Source organism: Gadus macrocephalus, chromosome 16, assembly GCF_031168955.1.
Source record: "Gadus macrocephalus chromosome 16, ASM3116895v1".
Lineage (NCBI taxonomy): Eukaryota > Metazoa > Chordata > Actinopteri > Gadiformes > Gadidae > Gadus > Gadus macrocephalus.
The window spans coordinates 26,592,737-26,606,748 of record NC_082397.1 but is presented as its reverse complement, the minus strand read 5'-3'; the positions used below and the strand labels follow the sequence as shown (position 1 = coordinate 26,606,748).

The following is a 14,012-nucleotide window of genomic DNA, read 5'->3' as shown; positions in this document are numbered from 1 at the left end:
GGGGGCAGATCGGCCGAATGCCCTGGACCCCATGGTGACCAGGCGGGCGGGTGGTACAGGGAGTTGAATGGAAGAGGAGGACAGGAGAGTGCGGGTGGGTGTGTTGCAGGGATGGAATTGTGTCACTTCACCCGCCACTGTGTCGGGTAATACTTTCCAGTCAGGTCCGATCAAATTTGCATATTTAATACATTCGTTATACGGCGCTGCACAGTTCCACAACCATTACTGTCAAGATCCGGCCCCCTTCTTCTTCTACGCCTCTTTTGCTGAACTGCGACTGTCAATATCCGGGATAATATCGGTAACAGGGCTCTCAAGTCTCACGCATTCGGCGTGAGACACACGCAATTCAACCCATGCACATTGCACACGCTCACACGCCACACTTCGCATTTCTCACGCAGAGAAATGACCAGGATAGCGCACACCAATTTGGGCCGCTATTTAACAGTGTTACAGGTAGGAATCAAATGGGTTTCCCGTACGTAGGGTAACCAGCCGTCCTCTTTTGCCCGGACATGCCCTCTTTTTGACACACTTTTAAAAAATGTGTAGCGGAATTTCAAAATCGTCTGGGATTTTATTAAAGCCTCATATATGTTCACATTGAATTTGCGTTGCATTTCTCTTGGTCGTTCACAAACTAGTTAGGCTAGGCTCTTCCCTACTCAGTTCTGTTCGCTTTGCATTGGTGGAAGTGAGTAGGGGGAGTGGTTAAGTAGAGCCTTCAGATTGGACGGTTTGACTTACTCAGTTACCGTCGTGTTTTGTATTTATTATTTTACCATTATTGTTTTATAACAAATTTCTCCTACAGGGGATTGATAAAGTTCTATCTATTGAACAGAAAGAAACACTTGGTCATGCTTTACACACTTTACCACAGCATTGGCCTACTGAATGCCACAGATATATTTTCAGCATTGGACTGAATGCCACATAAATATAAAATTTTGTTTTTGCACGTTTGCAACGTTTAAAAGTTCAGAGTATAAAGTTCAAGTATATGCCTCTACTTGTATTGCTTAAGCCAATAGCCTTCTGAGGCAGTGTTTTTTTCTGAATATTAGTGTTAAGGGCATATAATGCTTACTATCATACGTTAGTTACCATGTCTGTGTGGACACATTTGTATCCAGTCACATGTAAATATAAAAAAACAAATGTTCCGATTGACTTATGATGGTGTAGCCATGCATGTTGTTTTATTATGAATATGTCAATTAGTTTTTTAATGAAAATACTTTGTATAGATGAATTATCCCCAAACTTGTCATCGTAACACCAACTGAGCCCACTTTGTGGTTTGTCTAGGATAAATAGAGTGGTTGAATCAAGCATCGTAATCGAAATACAGTTTATATTGTGTTTTATTGCACATTTAGAGCATTTTGTAAATCCCATTGATTTCTGTTGGAAGACTCATTGCTCGTTGGCCGGAAACGGAAAGGGGGGGTGTTCACATTTGGTTGTAGGCTTTTCGTTCGGTTCTAGCCCTACTGTTGATTCGGAGAACCGAGCGAAAAGACTACAACCAAACGTAAACAGCCCCCCTTTCCGTTTCCGACCAACAAGCAATGATTCTAGGAGGTATTCTAGTCCACTGAGCTATGAGCCAGAGAACTAACGTTGTGGATTGTACATATTTATAATTCGAAATTCGTCTCAGCCTTTATACCACAGATACTCTAGGCCCTAGGGTCTATTGCATATAATCGTCTGATTACAGTTTAATTATTTTTTCACAATTTAACATCTCTCGTTTTGAAGAATAATCACGAGCCATTCGTTTCAATGGGTATCGGGACGATCTATACTTTCAACATAAAGTGCACATGTTTATAATTTGAAATTCGTCAAAGCCTTTATACCACAGATACTATAGGGTCTATAACATATGACCGAATTTTCTGATTACAGTTTAATGTAACAGTAAGCTGACAACACCGAAACTGCAAATTAACCACACAGAGATAACCATGGCAACTGGTCAAACAAATGTTCTCATTCTGTGTGAACATCCGCCCTGTTGATAAACAAACATTCCCCCTATTGAACGAAGTTAAACCGAGTTAGTGAGCATGCCGTTGACGGACACCAGAATGAAGGAGTTCACATTAACGTTCATCAGGCAGTAATACAGTACGTTTCGAGACCAGTTTGACAAATCTTGTTTGGTTTGTGTCATCAGCTTCCCGTAGTTTTGTTTAAAGAGATCTGAGAATTTCTTTGTTACAGTTATTGCGAGATAAGTAAAGCTGTCCATAGAAAATGTAATAGGGGATCCTTGTGGTCCTGATGTCTGGTGTCCAGATTTAATGGAATTAATGAACTTTTTTGCAGATTTTTTATTTTTGTATTTATAGGCTGAGATACCCCCACTGTTTAAGGATTGCAGGAATCCTACATTTTAAGGATTGCAGGAATCGCAGTCTCAGCATGGGAGGAGGTTGTCATCGGCAAAGAGAGATAACCTGTGTTCTATGTTCCCCCTTACTATACTTGGCATGGAATTATTCGATCGTATGATTAAGGCCAAGGGCTCAATGGCCAAAACAAAAATAAGAGGACTCAGGGGACATCCCTGGCAAGTTCCAAGGTGCAAATCAAAAGTTTTGGAGTACCAGTTGTTAGTCAGGACCATATTTGAGGGACTGGAATATAATAGTTTTATTTATGATATGAACGTTTCCCCAGATCCAAATCTTCATAAGGTCTCAAATAGGCAGCCCCATTCAACTCTAACGAATGCCTTCTCAGCATCCATGGAGAGATTGCAGCCATTAAGAGCCAGTCCCTAATGAGCTTTGCACAAACGTGCCATTTTTTTAGAGGCGGGTCAAGGTGGAGGGTGGGGGTGTGGCCACGGTACCATGCACTTGTTTTTACAGTGGATGTATCGCAATGGCTGGGATTCATAATATCATCTGGAGGCGCACACAGCTTTTGGCCGTGTTCTGTAAATATTCTAGAACACTCCGGGTGCTCTGGCGAGTGTCCTGGAGCTCTATATCTAAATAATATATTATATATAGATATCTATATGATATAATATATATTATCACGGCCAAAAGCTGTGTGTGTCTCTGGATGATATTATGAATCTCAAACGACTGCGTCGGGCTCTCAAACGTCCCTGGTTCTTCCACTTACACATCAATCTCAAGTACAGACTGAACCGCGCCATGGAGGAGAAAGGGATTCTCCTGGTGCTTCCATAACAAGACTTGTTGTGCGGGTTATCTCGGCCATGGTTGAGCAGGAATTGGGGGAAAGGAATTTTGGCTTTCACTCCCTGAAGTCCAGATTGAACTGCGACATGGAAGAGAAAGGGATTGTTGGCTGGGATTGGCTCCTCCTTGGCTCCTCGGCAGCGGTGGTGCCCCGCAGCGGTGGTGCCCCGCAGCGGTGGTGCCCCGCAGCGGTGGTGCCCCCGCGGCGGTGGTGCCCAGCGGTGGTGGTGCCCAGCGGTGGTGGTGCCCAGCGTCGCTGGTGTCCCACGGCGGTGGTGCCCGGCAGCAGGGAGACAATCCCGGGCAACAATCCCGGGCAACAATCCCTTTCTCCTCCATGTCGCAGTTCAATCTGGACTTCAATTAGGGAGTCAAAGCCAAAGTTCCTCTCCCCCAATTCCTTCTCAACCATTGCTGAGATAACCCCCACTACGAGTCTCGTTGTGGAAGTAGGCTACAAAGAGACGTCAGAGAACCCAACGCAGTCTACTCTTTTCACCAAATGGGAGCTTTACATAAGCTTGCGTTATTGTGTTGCGTGTTTTGCACCATAACACCAACAGCAAAACGGTTATCCAAATATCAAAGAAGTGTACAACACTTGTTACAGAGTGTGTGCTTTCACACACACACAAATGTGTCGCTCGCACGGTCGTAGCTCATTTTCTCATTGGCGGGCCAAATTCTCTGGACGGACAAAGCAGAGAAAGGGGTGGCAGTCTGGACCCTTATGACGACATATGAGGCCAAATTCCAAATCAGCCCGTCTGAGCTTTGTTTTTTCAAAGGCAGAGCAGGATACCTAGTGCTCGTTTTACACCTGACGCGATTTCTAGCCAATGGGGGACCATAGGCAGGCTAGGGGTACTCATATTGTTGTTAGAAAACCTCATGAAGTGACATTTTCATGCCGTGGGACCTTTAACAACCGACAGATGTTTATTATTATCAAAGAGATTGGCTGGTAGGACCAACGGTTGAATCTTTATTCTTCTTTGCCAATAATGTTTGTCTAGCTCTAGCGCCTTTAGGTTGACTGGCCAAAATGTTTCATGTTCATAACAATAACTTCTGTTTCTTATCAGTACGTTTTCTATGTAATATGAGGCAACAAGATCATAGTCTGCTTTAATTCTCAGTGGCTTCTTATATAAGTCAGGAGAAGGATATTGTGCATAGTTCTTATCTAGTTCAGCTATTTGTTTGCTTAGTTTAAATTGTTTTGCTTGTGAGTTATTTTTATTTTTAGCTGAATAGGATATTGACCTCTTAAATATGCCTTAAGTATCTCCCAAACATGTGAAAGAGAAAAATCGGGGGTCCTATTCATCTCCAGGAACAAGGGGATTTGCTCTGACAAACTTGCAGTTTTGTGGGGCGTGGTCAGATATAACTATAGTTTGATATTCACATGATTGAATGTAGGGAGTCAATTTATTGTCAGTAAAAAATTCTGCTTTAAGTGTGAATGAATATACCCTGCTATTTGGATGTAAGAAACGCCATATATCAGAAATGCCAAATTCCGAGATAAATTATTGTATGAAAGAAGCTGATTTGGACACAACGTTACCCAGGCTTGCCAATGACCAATCCAACATAGGGTTCAAACACAGGTTAAGATCTCCTCCCATGATGAGCAAGTGTGAATTTAGGTCTGGAATTGAGCTCAGGAGGCAATTGGATGTCGTCAAAAGTAGTAACGAGTAATCTAATTGATTTCCCTTCCCATCATTATAAGACTGTTACTTTTATTTCCAAAAAATGTGGCGTGTTACTATAATTGAAATAGTTTTTTTCATTAGACCATCTAGATCTCTCTCTTTACTGTTTTTCCTTGGTTCAATCGCAGACAATCGCATTAATTATAACGATTGGCAGAGGTAGAGTTGGGCGGGTGTTGTAAAGAAATATTCGAAAGCACGACGAGTCGGACACACAACGACATGAGTCAACGAGAAACAGGAATGGGAAGCCCAAATGATCCAAAAGTGAATAATTGAACATGCACATGTATTTTAAAGGAGAAATCATTTCGAAAATCTGCCCCATATGACATAACTAGTGGGTGTGTCCACCTAGATCTGTGCTGGATAGATGAGCAACGTTTACTTCAGTCCACTGGGTAGGCTGGTAGACTGATCTATCCAGCACAGATCTAGGTGGACACGCCCACTATTGATGTCATATGGGGCAGATTTTCGAAACGGCTTGTAAGGCTAATCAAACTCACACCTGGTGGTATAATATGTCTCCTTTAAATTCCCTTAAAGGTCGGTGGAGGTGGGGTCCAAATTCGAGAATTTAAAAATGTTTGAGAATTTAAAAATGTAATTAAAAATATCCTAGCAGTGCTTACCTGTCCACTGTATGCAAAGTCATCTGCGGTGCGAGACAGGTCTAGTCTCAGGGCCAGACCAAAGTCACAGATCACACACTCCTCCCGGCTCTTCAGCACGATGTTACTGCTCTTCAGGTCACGGTGGGCCACAGGAACCTGAACAGAGAACATAGGATGTTCACCTCACCTGAACATAGAACGTACATGTTCACCCCACCTGAACATCACCTAACATAACGTAGAACAAATAATGTTCACCTAACCTAACCTAACATTGAACATACATGTTCACCTAACCCCGGGGTCGGCCACCCACGGCCCGCATGTGGCCCAAAATAATAATCATAATATTTATATTTTTTAGTGCTGTCAAGCGATTAAAATATTTAATGTCATATTTAACTCGCGATTAATCGCACATTTTTTTCTATTCTAATTATCCCTTGAACTTTCGAACAAAACTCTTGCTCAACAAAGATGGGAAATACTACAACATTTATTATTTAAACCAGTTTGAGTATTCCTACCGTGCGTAGGCCTATACACATTACCAGGCATCGAATAACGCCTACACACACGATTTTGTCTAGAGGGGAGTAACTGAGCGGCCCCTCCCAAAATGATACAGCCCAGGTGGGCCTTGATCTGCGATTGGTCAGAATGACGCAGGCTCGAACAGAGTGACACACAAACATACACACACTTTTAAAGGTTGGGTATGAAATTCTCCTTTTTGGCAATTTTGCAAAATTACTTGAAATCCTTATCATAACCCACCTAGAGCCACTGAGTTAGAAGTACTGACATGGAAATTAAACAAGTCAATCATCTGTGGAACGGGCAAGGCTCGAAAAACTCCAACCAATGATTTCCAGAACCACCGGGTGGCATTGGACAGTAAGTACGTCAATCAAACGTCGTACTGCCCTCCCCCTCCCCCCGCGCGTGACCCCTTCGTGCACGTACTCAAAGCTCGTGACCCAGAGCAAGCATCTGTTTGTTGTTATCCTGCGGTAGCTACTGGAGCTAGCTAACTAGCTAATCCACATTTGGACTAGCACTAGAAGACAACCCTAAACTCCAACCTAGTTAGCCTGGCTCGCTCTCGCGCATCTGTGTTCGCGCTCGTGCATGATTGCGTGTCCATGTACTTGGAATGGGTGGAGTCAGAATCAACGTTGTAGGAGAGGGGGTAGGACCAATCGAGTTGTGTATTTTCAAAATCTGCTGGCGTTTCGCAAATCCCATACCCAACCTTTAAGGAGTTTTTCACCCGCTCCGTATCCTTGCTGGCCCCAACAAGTTTGTGTGGCGTGCTCGTTGTTTTGTTTCCGCTGTAGCTAGATCCGGTATGGTGTTGTAGTTTTTCTAACGTGACTAGTTGTTGCTAGACAGCAGGTGAAAAAACTACAACGTTTGCCAAGCCAAAAGAGCGTTTATCGCGCAATAAAATAATTAACGCCGTTAAAATTGGTTTGCGTTAACGCCGTTAATAACGCGTTAAACTGACAGCACAATTTTTTTTATTTTATTAACTCGAAATTATTGTTTAATATATATATATATATACGGATCTGACTGGGGATCTCTCATCATCTCTCATCTTCGTACGCTTATCCGGGGTCAGGTCGCGGGGGAAGCAGCTCAAGCAGGGGGCCCCAGACTTCCCTTTCCCGGGCCACATTGACCCGAGGCGTTCCCAGGCCAGTGTTGAGATATAATCTCCCCACCTAGTCCTGGGTCTTCCCCGAGGTCTCCTCCCCACTGGACGTGCCTGAAACACCTCCCAAGGAAGGCGCCCAGTGGGCATCCTTACCAGATGCCCGAACCACCTCAGCTGACTCCTTTCTAAGTAAAGGAGCAGCGGCTCTAATCCGAGTTCCTCACGGATGGCTGAGCTTCTCACCCTATCCCTAAGGGGACTGACTGGGGATAAGATCGTTTAATTCACTTGAGGTGGTTAACAGTCTGGTTATCGTTTTAAACTGGTTATTCTCTTGCCAGAAGGATTAGGCTACTTTATTTTGAGATGCTCCTGGAATCCCCATGTTTCTTTCCAAATAACTAACTACCATTAGTGACTAGAATAATTTCCTCACTTCTAGACTGAATTTAATTGATGCATTCCATAGTTAGCTGAGAGAAGCTACACAATTTTGAATTTGGTAGATATGATTTCCTGTATTCTGGTGCATTTTGGGGATGGCCACTACCTAAAAAATATTCCAGAATCATAACCTATGTACGGTATGTTAATTGGACCAACATACATTCATTTCATGTTTTCCATGCTCAAACAGCCACATGAATGGTCAGTATTTTTATCAGTGCAAAGGGCTCACATACATCATCATTCAATGATGTCACAAAACTGAAAAACTTTGGCCAAACATTAAGTGCAACAACTCAATGAACTCAAACCCAACAAGGATGATATTCATTGCAGTTGTAGTAGTTGTAGTGGCGACTTAAGTGGATATCTTTAATGACTGATATTGTTTCTAAGCAAACTAGACGCATGGGTTTGCCTTTGAATTCTATGAATTCTTCTCATCTTTCTTGACTGAGTTTTCTGTAAGACCGCGGGCCGCCAGTTGCCCATCCCTGTTGTATGGCATGGTTCACTTATATATGTGTAGCTATCTACAGGCAAAAGTACTTTGCTGGAGAGAACCAGCTTGCTGTCTTCACAAAACTGAACACAAAAGTGTTGGCCAAACAAGGATTTCTTGTCGGAGATATCAGCATTCATGTCGCCTACAATAAATATAAATGTATATGCATTTTCCTTAATAACATTCATATGGAGTATAAACATTTAAAATAACAAAAGCTTTGCCATTATGTACAACTTTGATGGCAATACCAAAGTCAACCTCAAGCCTAATCACACTGATCAGTGGGTCGTATTTCTTATGCCAAAGTATGGCCACTCCCCCGGGGAATCTGCCCTGCAGTATTCCAGTGCTTAGATCTGTTGTGGACTCCCCTGCCCCATGGAAGTCACAACCAGGTCAACACTGTTGTGGAGTCACTCCAAAGGATAGTTCGGGCCAATGAAGGTAAGTTCAGACCTCAAGCTGGTGGCTAACTGCGCCCCTAATAAGGCAGCACTCAATTCGAGTCGGGGCATTGACAACTGTCTCGTCGGTGACACTCTGGAGCGGGCCATGATAAAGTCAACATGAATGTGATTTTGGTTGTCGGCGCACGTCGTCCTGGCGTGCGTGTCCTCTCGTGGCCGCTGGGGAAGTCTGTTATATCCAGGAGTCTGCTTGGCCGTATCGGGTCCTGGAGTTACTCTCCTCCGCTTGGTCTCCTGGTTCCCCTCTCTGGGAAAACAAACTGCCTTTTAAAGGGTACCTCACCCTCCGTCGCAGGTGTACTCCATTTCGCTGATTGGAGTTACGCAATGGATGCTCTTTGGCTCCGGCTGGTGGATATCGGCGGTATACGCCCTCCACCTCCTCTCCCTCATTGGCCTCAGGGTTTTGGGCCGGGTTGCCACACTTGCCAAGCACTTGGCGTGTTCTCTGCCCGGTCTGTGGTCCACCTGGACCCCCGGTCCCCGGGGTGGCAAACGCCGTTTTCTCCCGGGCGGTTCGGTTGAGCGGCACCTGCCAGTACCCCTTGGTGAGGTCGAGGGTGTTGAGGTAACGGGCGGGACCGAGTCGCTCTATCAGGTCGTCGACCCTGGGCATGGGATAGGCGTCAAAGTCCGAGACCTCATTGAGTCTCCGGAAATCATTACAGAATCTAAACGTTCCGTCGGGTTTGGGGACTAGGACGATGGGGCTGGACCAGGCGCTGCTTGACTCCTCGATGACCCGGAGCTGGAGCATCCTGGCGACTTCCTCCCGGATCGCTTTCCTACGGGCCTCCGGTGCCCGGTAGGGGGGTACGCGCACCATGACGCCTGGCGCCGTCTTTATGTCATGCTGGGCCACCGTGGTCCTCCATGGAATCTCTGAGAAGACGTCCTGGTGTTGCAGGACCAAGGGGACGCAACGCACTACTGTGTCGCGTTGGGCGGCCAGGACCAGGGGCAGCGGTGCCGGTGGGTCAGCTCCAGTTCGCCACTGCTTCAGGAGTTCTGACGTGGTAGAGCTGGGTGGGTTTACGCCTCCCGGGTTGCCGTACCCTGTAGTTCACCTCTCCGACCCGGTCGACCATCTCGTAGAGCCCCTGCCACTTGGCTAAGAACTTGCACTCTGCCTTCGGTATGACGCATATTGTCTTGGGTTGTAGACCCGGGCTTGGGATAACTGGGCCTGTCGTCGATGGTTCCTGACGATGGGCCAGACCTGCGCAATGCGGTCCCTCACCTGCTCCACGTGGTCCAGCAGGGTGTGATGGGGGGATGGCCGACTCTCCCACGCCTCCTTGGCGAGGTCGAGGAGTCCCCTTGGTCTTCTCCCGTATAACAGCTCGAAGGGGGAGAAACCCGTGGAGGCTTGGGGCACTTCACGGACTGCGAACAGGACATGGGGCAGGAGCTGGTCCCAGTTTTTCCCGTCGGTGTCCATGGCTTTCTTAAGCATCTGCTTCAGGGTTTTATTAAAGCGCTCCACAAGCCCGTCAGTCTGGGGGTGGCACACCGATGTCCGGAGCTGTTTGACCTGGAGGAGGCTGAGCAGTTCTTTCATTACCCGTGACATAAAGCAAGTCCCCTGGTCTGTGAGCACCTCCCTGGCTATCCCTACCCGACTGAACAGGAGTATCCGCTCCTTAGCGACCGCCTTGGCAGTGGCGGCGCGGAGTGGTAGGGCTTCCGGATACCGGGTAGCATTGTCTACTAGCACTAAGATATACCTATGTCCCCGCCTGGTCTTCGGGAGAGGCCCGACAATGTCTAGGGCTAACCGGTCGAATGGTACCTCGATTATAGGCATGGGGATTAACGGGTTCCGGACCGAGGGTCTCGGGGCCGTACGCTGGCAGTCGGGGCAGGCCTGACAGTATTGGAATACGTATTTTTTTCACTCCGGGCCAATAGAACCGGTCTAAAATCCGATCTCTGGTCTTGTCCATTCCTAGGTGGGCTCCTAATAGATGGGAGTGGGCCATAAACAGCACTTTGCTAACATAGGGTCGAGGTATCACTAGTTGTTCAGCCACCACTCCCCCCCGCTCACCTACCCGATACAGCAGTCCTCCCCTTGTGCTGAAGTGAGGGTGTGGCAGGCAACTCACCGATTCCCTCGCTTGACCGTCGTGGGCGAGGACGTGACTCCAGGCGTGCTTCAAGGCATCATCCTGCAGCTGGGAACTGGCAAACTGTCCGTCCCCCCCCCCGTCCCCCCCGTCCCCCCCCGTCTGAAGAAAATCCGAAAATTCATCGAGAGGCGAGCTATCGGCCTCTCCTGGTGGGTCGGTCTGGTCGGCGGTGGGTTGTCAGTTGGGGGCTCCGTGGTTCCCACTCGGGGGGTTCCTCCCTTCGAGTGGCCTGGGGTGCCCGGAGGGGTGGGGCCATCCTCCTCGGGGCCGACGTCCTCTGTGGACGATTCTGCCGGGGCTGAGTGGGCCACCCTAGCCCCGTAGGCGGGTCTGCTGGTTCGACCGTGTCGTCGTGGCGGGCCCCGCAGTGGTCGGTGACCCAGTTCGGGGTACCATAGTCTGGAGAATACGGGGCAGTCTCTCCCAATTAATAGGGGTACGGGGAGGTTGGGTACAATCCCCGCCCGTGCCGTGTACTTTCCACGGGGGGTCCGCACTACCACGTGACAGGTTTCGTACGTGCGTGTGTCCCCGTGCACACAGGTGACCTTTATGTGTTCCCCTCGCCGTCCCCCAGCTAGGTCCGGGCGTAGGAGGGTCACGACACTGCCGGTGTCCAGGAGGGCCTGTGTGTCCTGATTCCCCACCCACACTGGGAGGGTTGGGACCCCGGGCTTCTGGTGCGCCCAACATGTGGTCAGGAGACCCGCTCCTGCCCGTCCCTGATCAGCGAATGCCGACGGCATGGATACATCCCGGCTCCCGGGACACTGTCTGGCTAGGCGTCCGGTCCGCCCGAAGCTGAAACACCGTCGGTCCTCTCAGGATTCCTGGGAGAGGGTCGGCGGTCCCGGTGGGGTTGTTCGGGGTGCGGGGTTCGGTCCTCGGCGGTCCCGGTGGATCTCGGTGGTCCGCGGGGGGTTCCTTACGCTAAGACTCAGTTGTTGAGCCACCTGCCAGTTTTCCAGCTGCCGGACCAGCTCATCTACCGTGTCGGAGTGGTTGGTGGCGAGGGTTCTCCGGGCGTCGGCCGGGAGTTGACGGACAGTGTTGTCTATCAGCACCCGGTCCAGGAGGCGTTGGGAAATTTGGGTCTGCACGGCGCCTCGGCAGTCAAATCGCCATTCGTGGAAGCGTTGGCATATATAGCATATGTAGCATATATAGCATATAACCGCGTTGTCTGATTACAGTTTAATGAAACAGTAAGCTGACAACATCCTAATTAACACCGCAACTGCAAATGAAACCATGGAGATAACCATGGCAACCGGTCAAACAAATTTTCTTATTGCGATCATTCTGCTCGCACATCCGCCGTGTTGATAAACAAATAATCCCCCTATAGCACGACTGCGGTGCACTTAAATTTTTTTAAAAAAGACAAGACAATGTCCTGAATCTTTTCACTTATACAAAATTACACTATCGGCTGTTTTTTTGCCAGCACGCCTCCCTAGTAGGGATGAGTCGGTCGCGACCGAATCCAAACGTGAACGACAAGAACTAGTTCCCCAAAACAAGAAGAACTGGTTCTTTGATTCTTTTTTTTTAACATAAAACAAAAATATGGTCACGTAAATAAAATATACAAACGAACAGAGCTTCGTCCCCCCGCGACCTTATATCGATTGAGTCTACAACGTTCTCAAAGATTCAGGCAATGAGAGGTAGCAATGGTGTTGCCATGGCACCTGAGTAAACAAATGACAAGGTGGTACCGTCGAATCTGCGCGCTTTCTCTGTCTGACGTATCTTGGGTCATACCATTCGACGAGGGGCATACTCATATATCCCCGGCTCATATATCCCTCATATATACATTTCCGAAAATAGACTTGACCTCCATCTGTTTATTGGATAAACGCATTTCCCAATCCCAGGAGCCCATTCTACGTCAATTCAAGAACAAACAAAGAAATTAAACTGCAGTTTGTATTTTTTATTTATGACCATGAAAGTTCTGTAATGCCTGAATAATGAAGAATTAAATGTAAAGTAAAATAAAATTATAAATATAAAACCATGAATGAAATATAGAGAGTAAGCAAGTGGTATAAATATTGGTGGGACGTTTGGTTGTATTATGTAGTATATCTTGTCGATTGTCACAGGGGGGTAGAGCCTAGAAGTCGCTTAAATTATGCTCAGGGACGTCTCGCGGGGAGGGGGCAGACACCTGTGAGATTCCCTGAAAAATGACGTAATCTGACGTAACGAACGAATCAAAACGAACGATTCGAACGAACGAATCGTTATAGAGAACTGAATTGAAAGAACTAGTTCCCGGAAAATAATCATTTTGCCCATCCCTACTCCCTAGCCTTATTAGGTGCAACTGTGTTTCCCCTAGCTGTTATCTGATTTTTGAACTCCTATCTGTTCCTCTTGAGTGAAATAGACTGCTCTTGATCTATCCAGTTTGTAAAGGTGAGTAAAATGACGCGATAAACGCCCCCTTCACGTGAACGCGCAATGAACCTAAAGCGTAAAACCTGGCTCGACTAATTTAATTTTCAGTGGGCGTCGAAGTACCATTTAACTCTGATCGCGAGCTGCGTCTCTGTCGATCCAGGCTTTCAGAAGAAAGCCTGGGTATGTTCAGCGAGGTTCGTAGTATACCCCACTGATGTCTTTTTTATGATGCTTGTAAATAGAGCTGCTTGGGATGCAAGACAAATTTCAGACTTGCTCTGGCAATAAAGTATTATCGAATCATATCATATCGTCATCATACCCTCCTACAAATCACAGACATCATAGTTCTGTTAGGACTGGAGGAGAAGCCCAACACCTACAAACACTCAACAATATAAAGATACAAGCTCTCTACCATCTCTCTCATACTCTCTTCCCCTTCCCATCTCTCTCTCATACACAACTTTCTATTTATTGCATGACTCATTTTAATTATATATTGTTCATGTACTATTCATTAAAGGACAATTCCGCTATTTTGTGCATTGAGCCCCCTTTCTGGTTTGTCTAGGATGAAATGGAGTGGTTAGCACCAACATTTTGATTAATGGTCCTGTCTCGAGTATTTGGCTAATTTTGAATCGCCCCTGTCTGCTTCACAATAGCTAGCTATGAGCCTTCAAAAAAAACCTAAACATTCGTTTTCAGAAATGTGAAATGCATCGAGCGGTTAATGGTGTTTGTTGATGTTCCTAAACAGGTATTGTAGCGAAATACAGTTTCTGTCGTGTTTTATTTGG

The 14,012-nt window shown here is 46.8% G+C and overlaps 1 protein-coding gene across 3 annotated transcripts in view; it reads right to left on the bottom strand.

Moving 5' to 3' along the window:
* tgfbr2l (transforming growth factor beta receptor-like) overlaps window positions 1-14,012 on the bottom strand; it is a 54,934-nt gene that overhangs the window by 29,262 nt on the left and 11,660 nt on the right. For all 3 annotated transcript variants that reach the window (XM_060074876.1, XM_060074874.1, XM_060074875.1), the window contains one exon: window positions 5,596-5,733. In XM_060074876.1, the coding sequence (XP_059930859.1) occupies window positions 5,596-5,733 (138 nt within the window). The remainder of the gene's footprint in view (window positions 1-5,595; window positions 5,734-14,012) is intronic.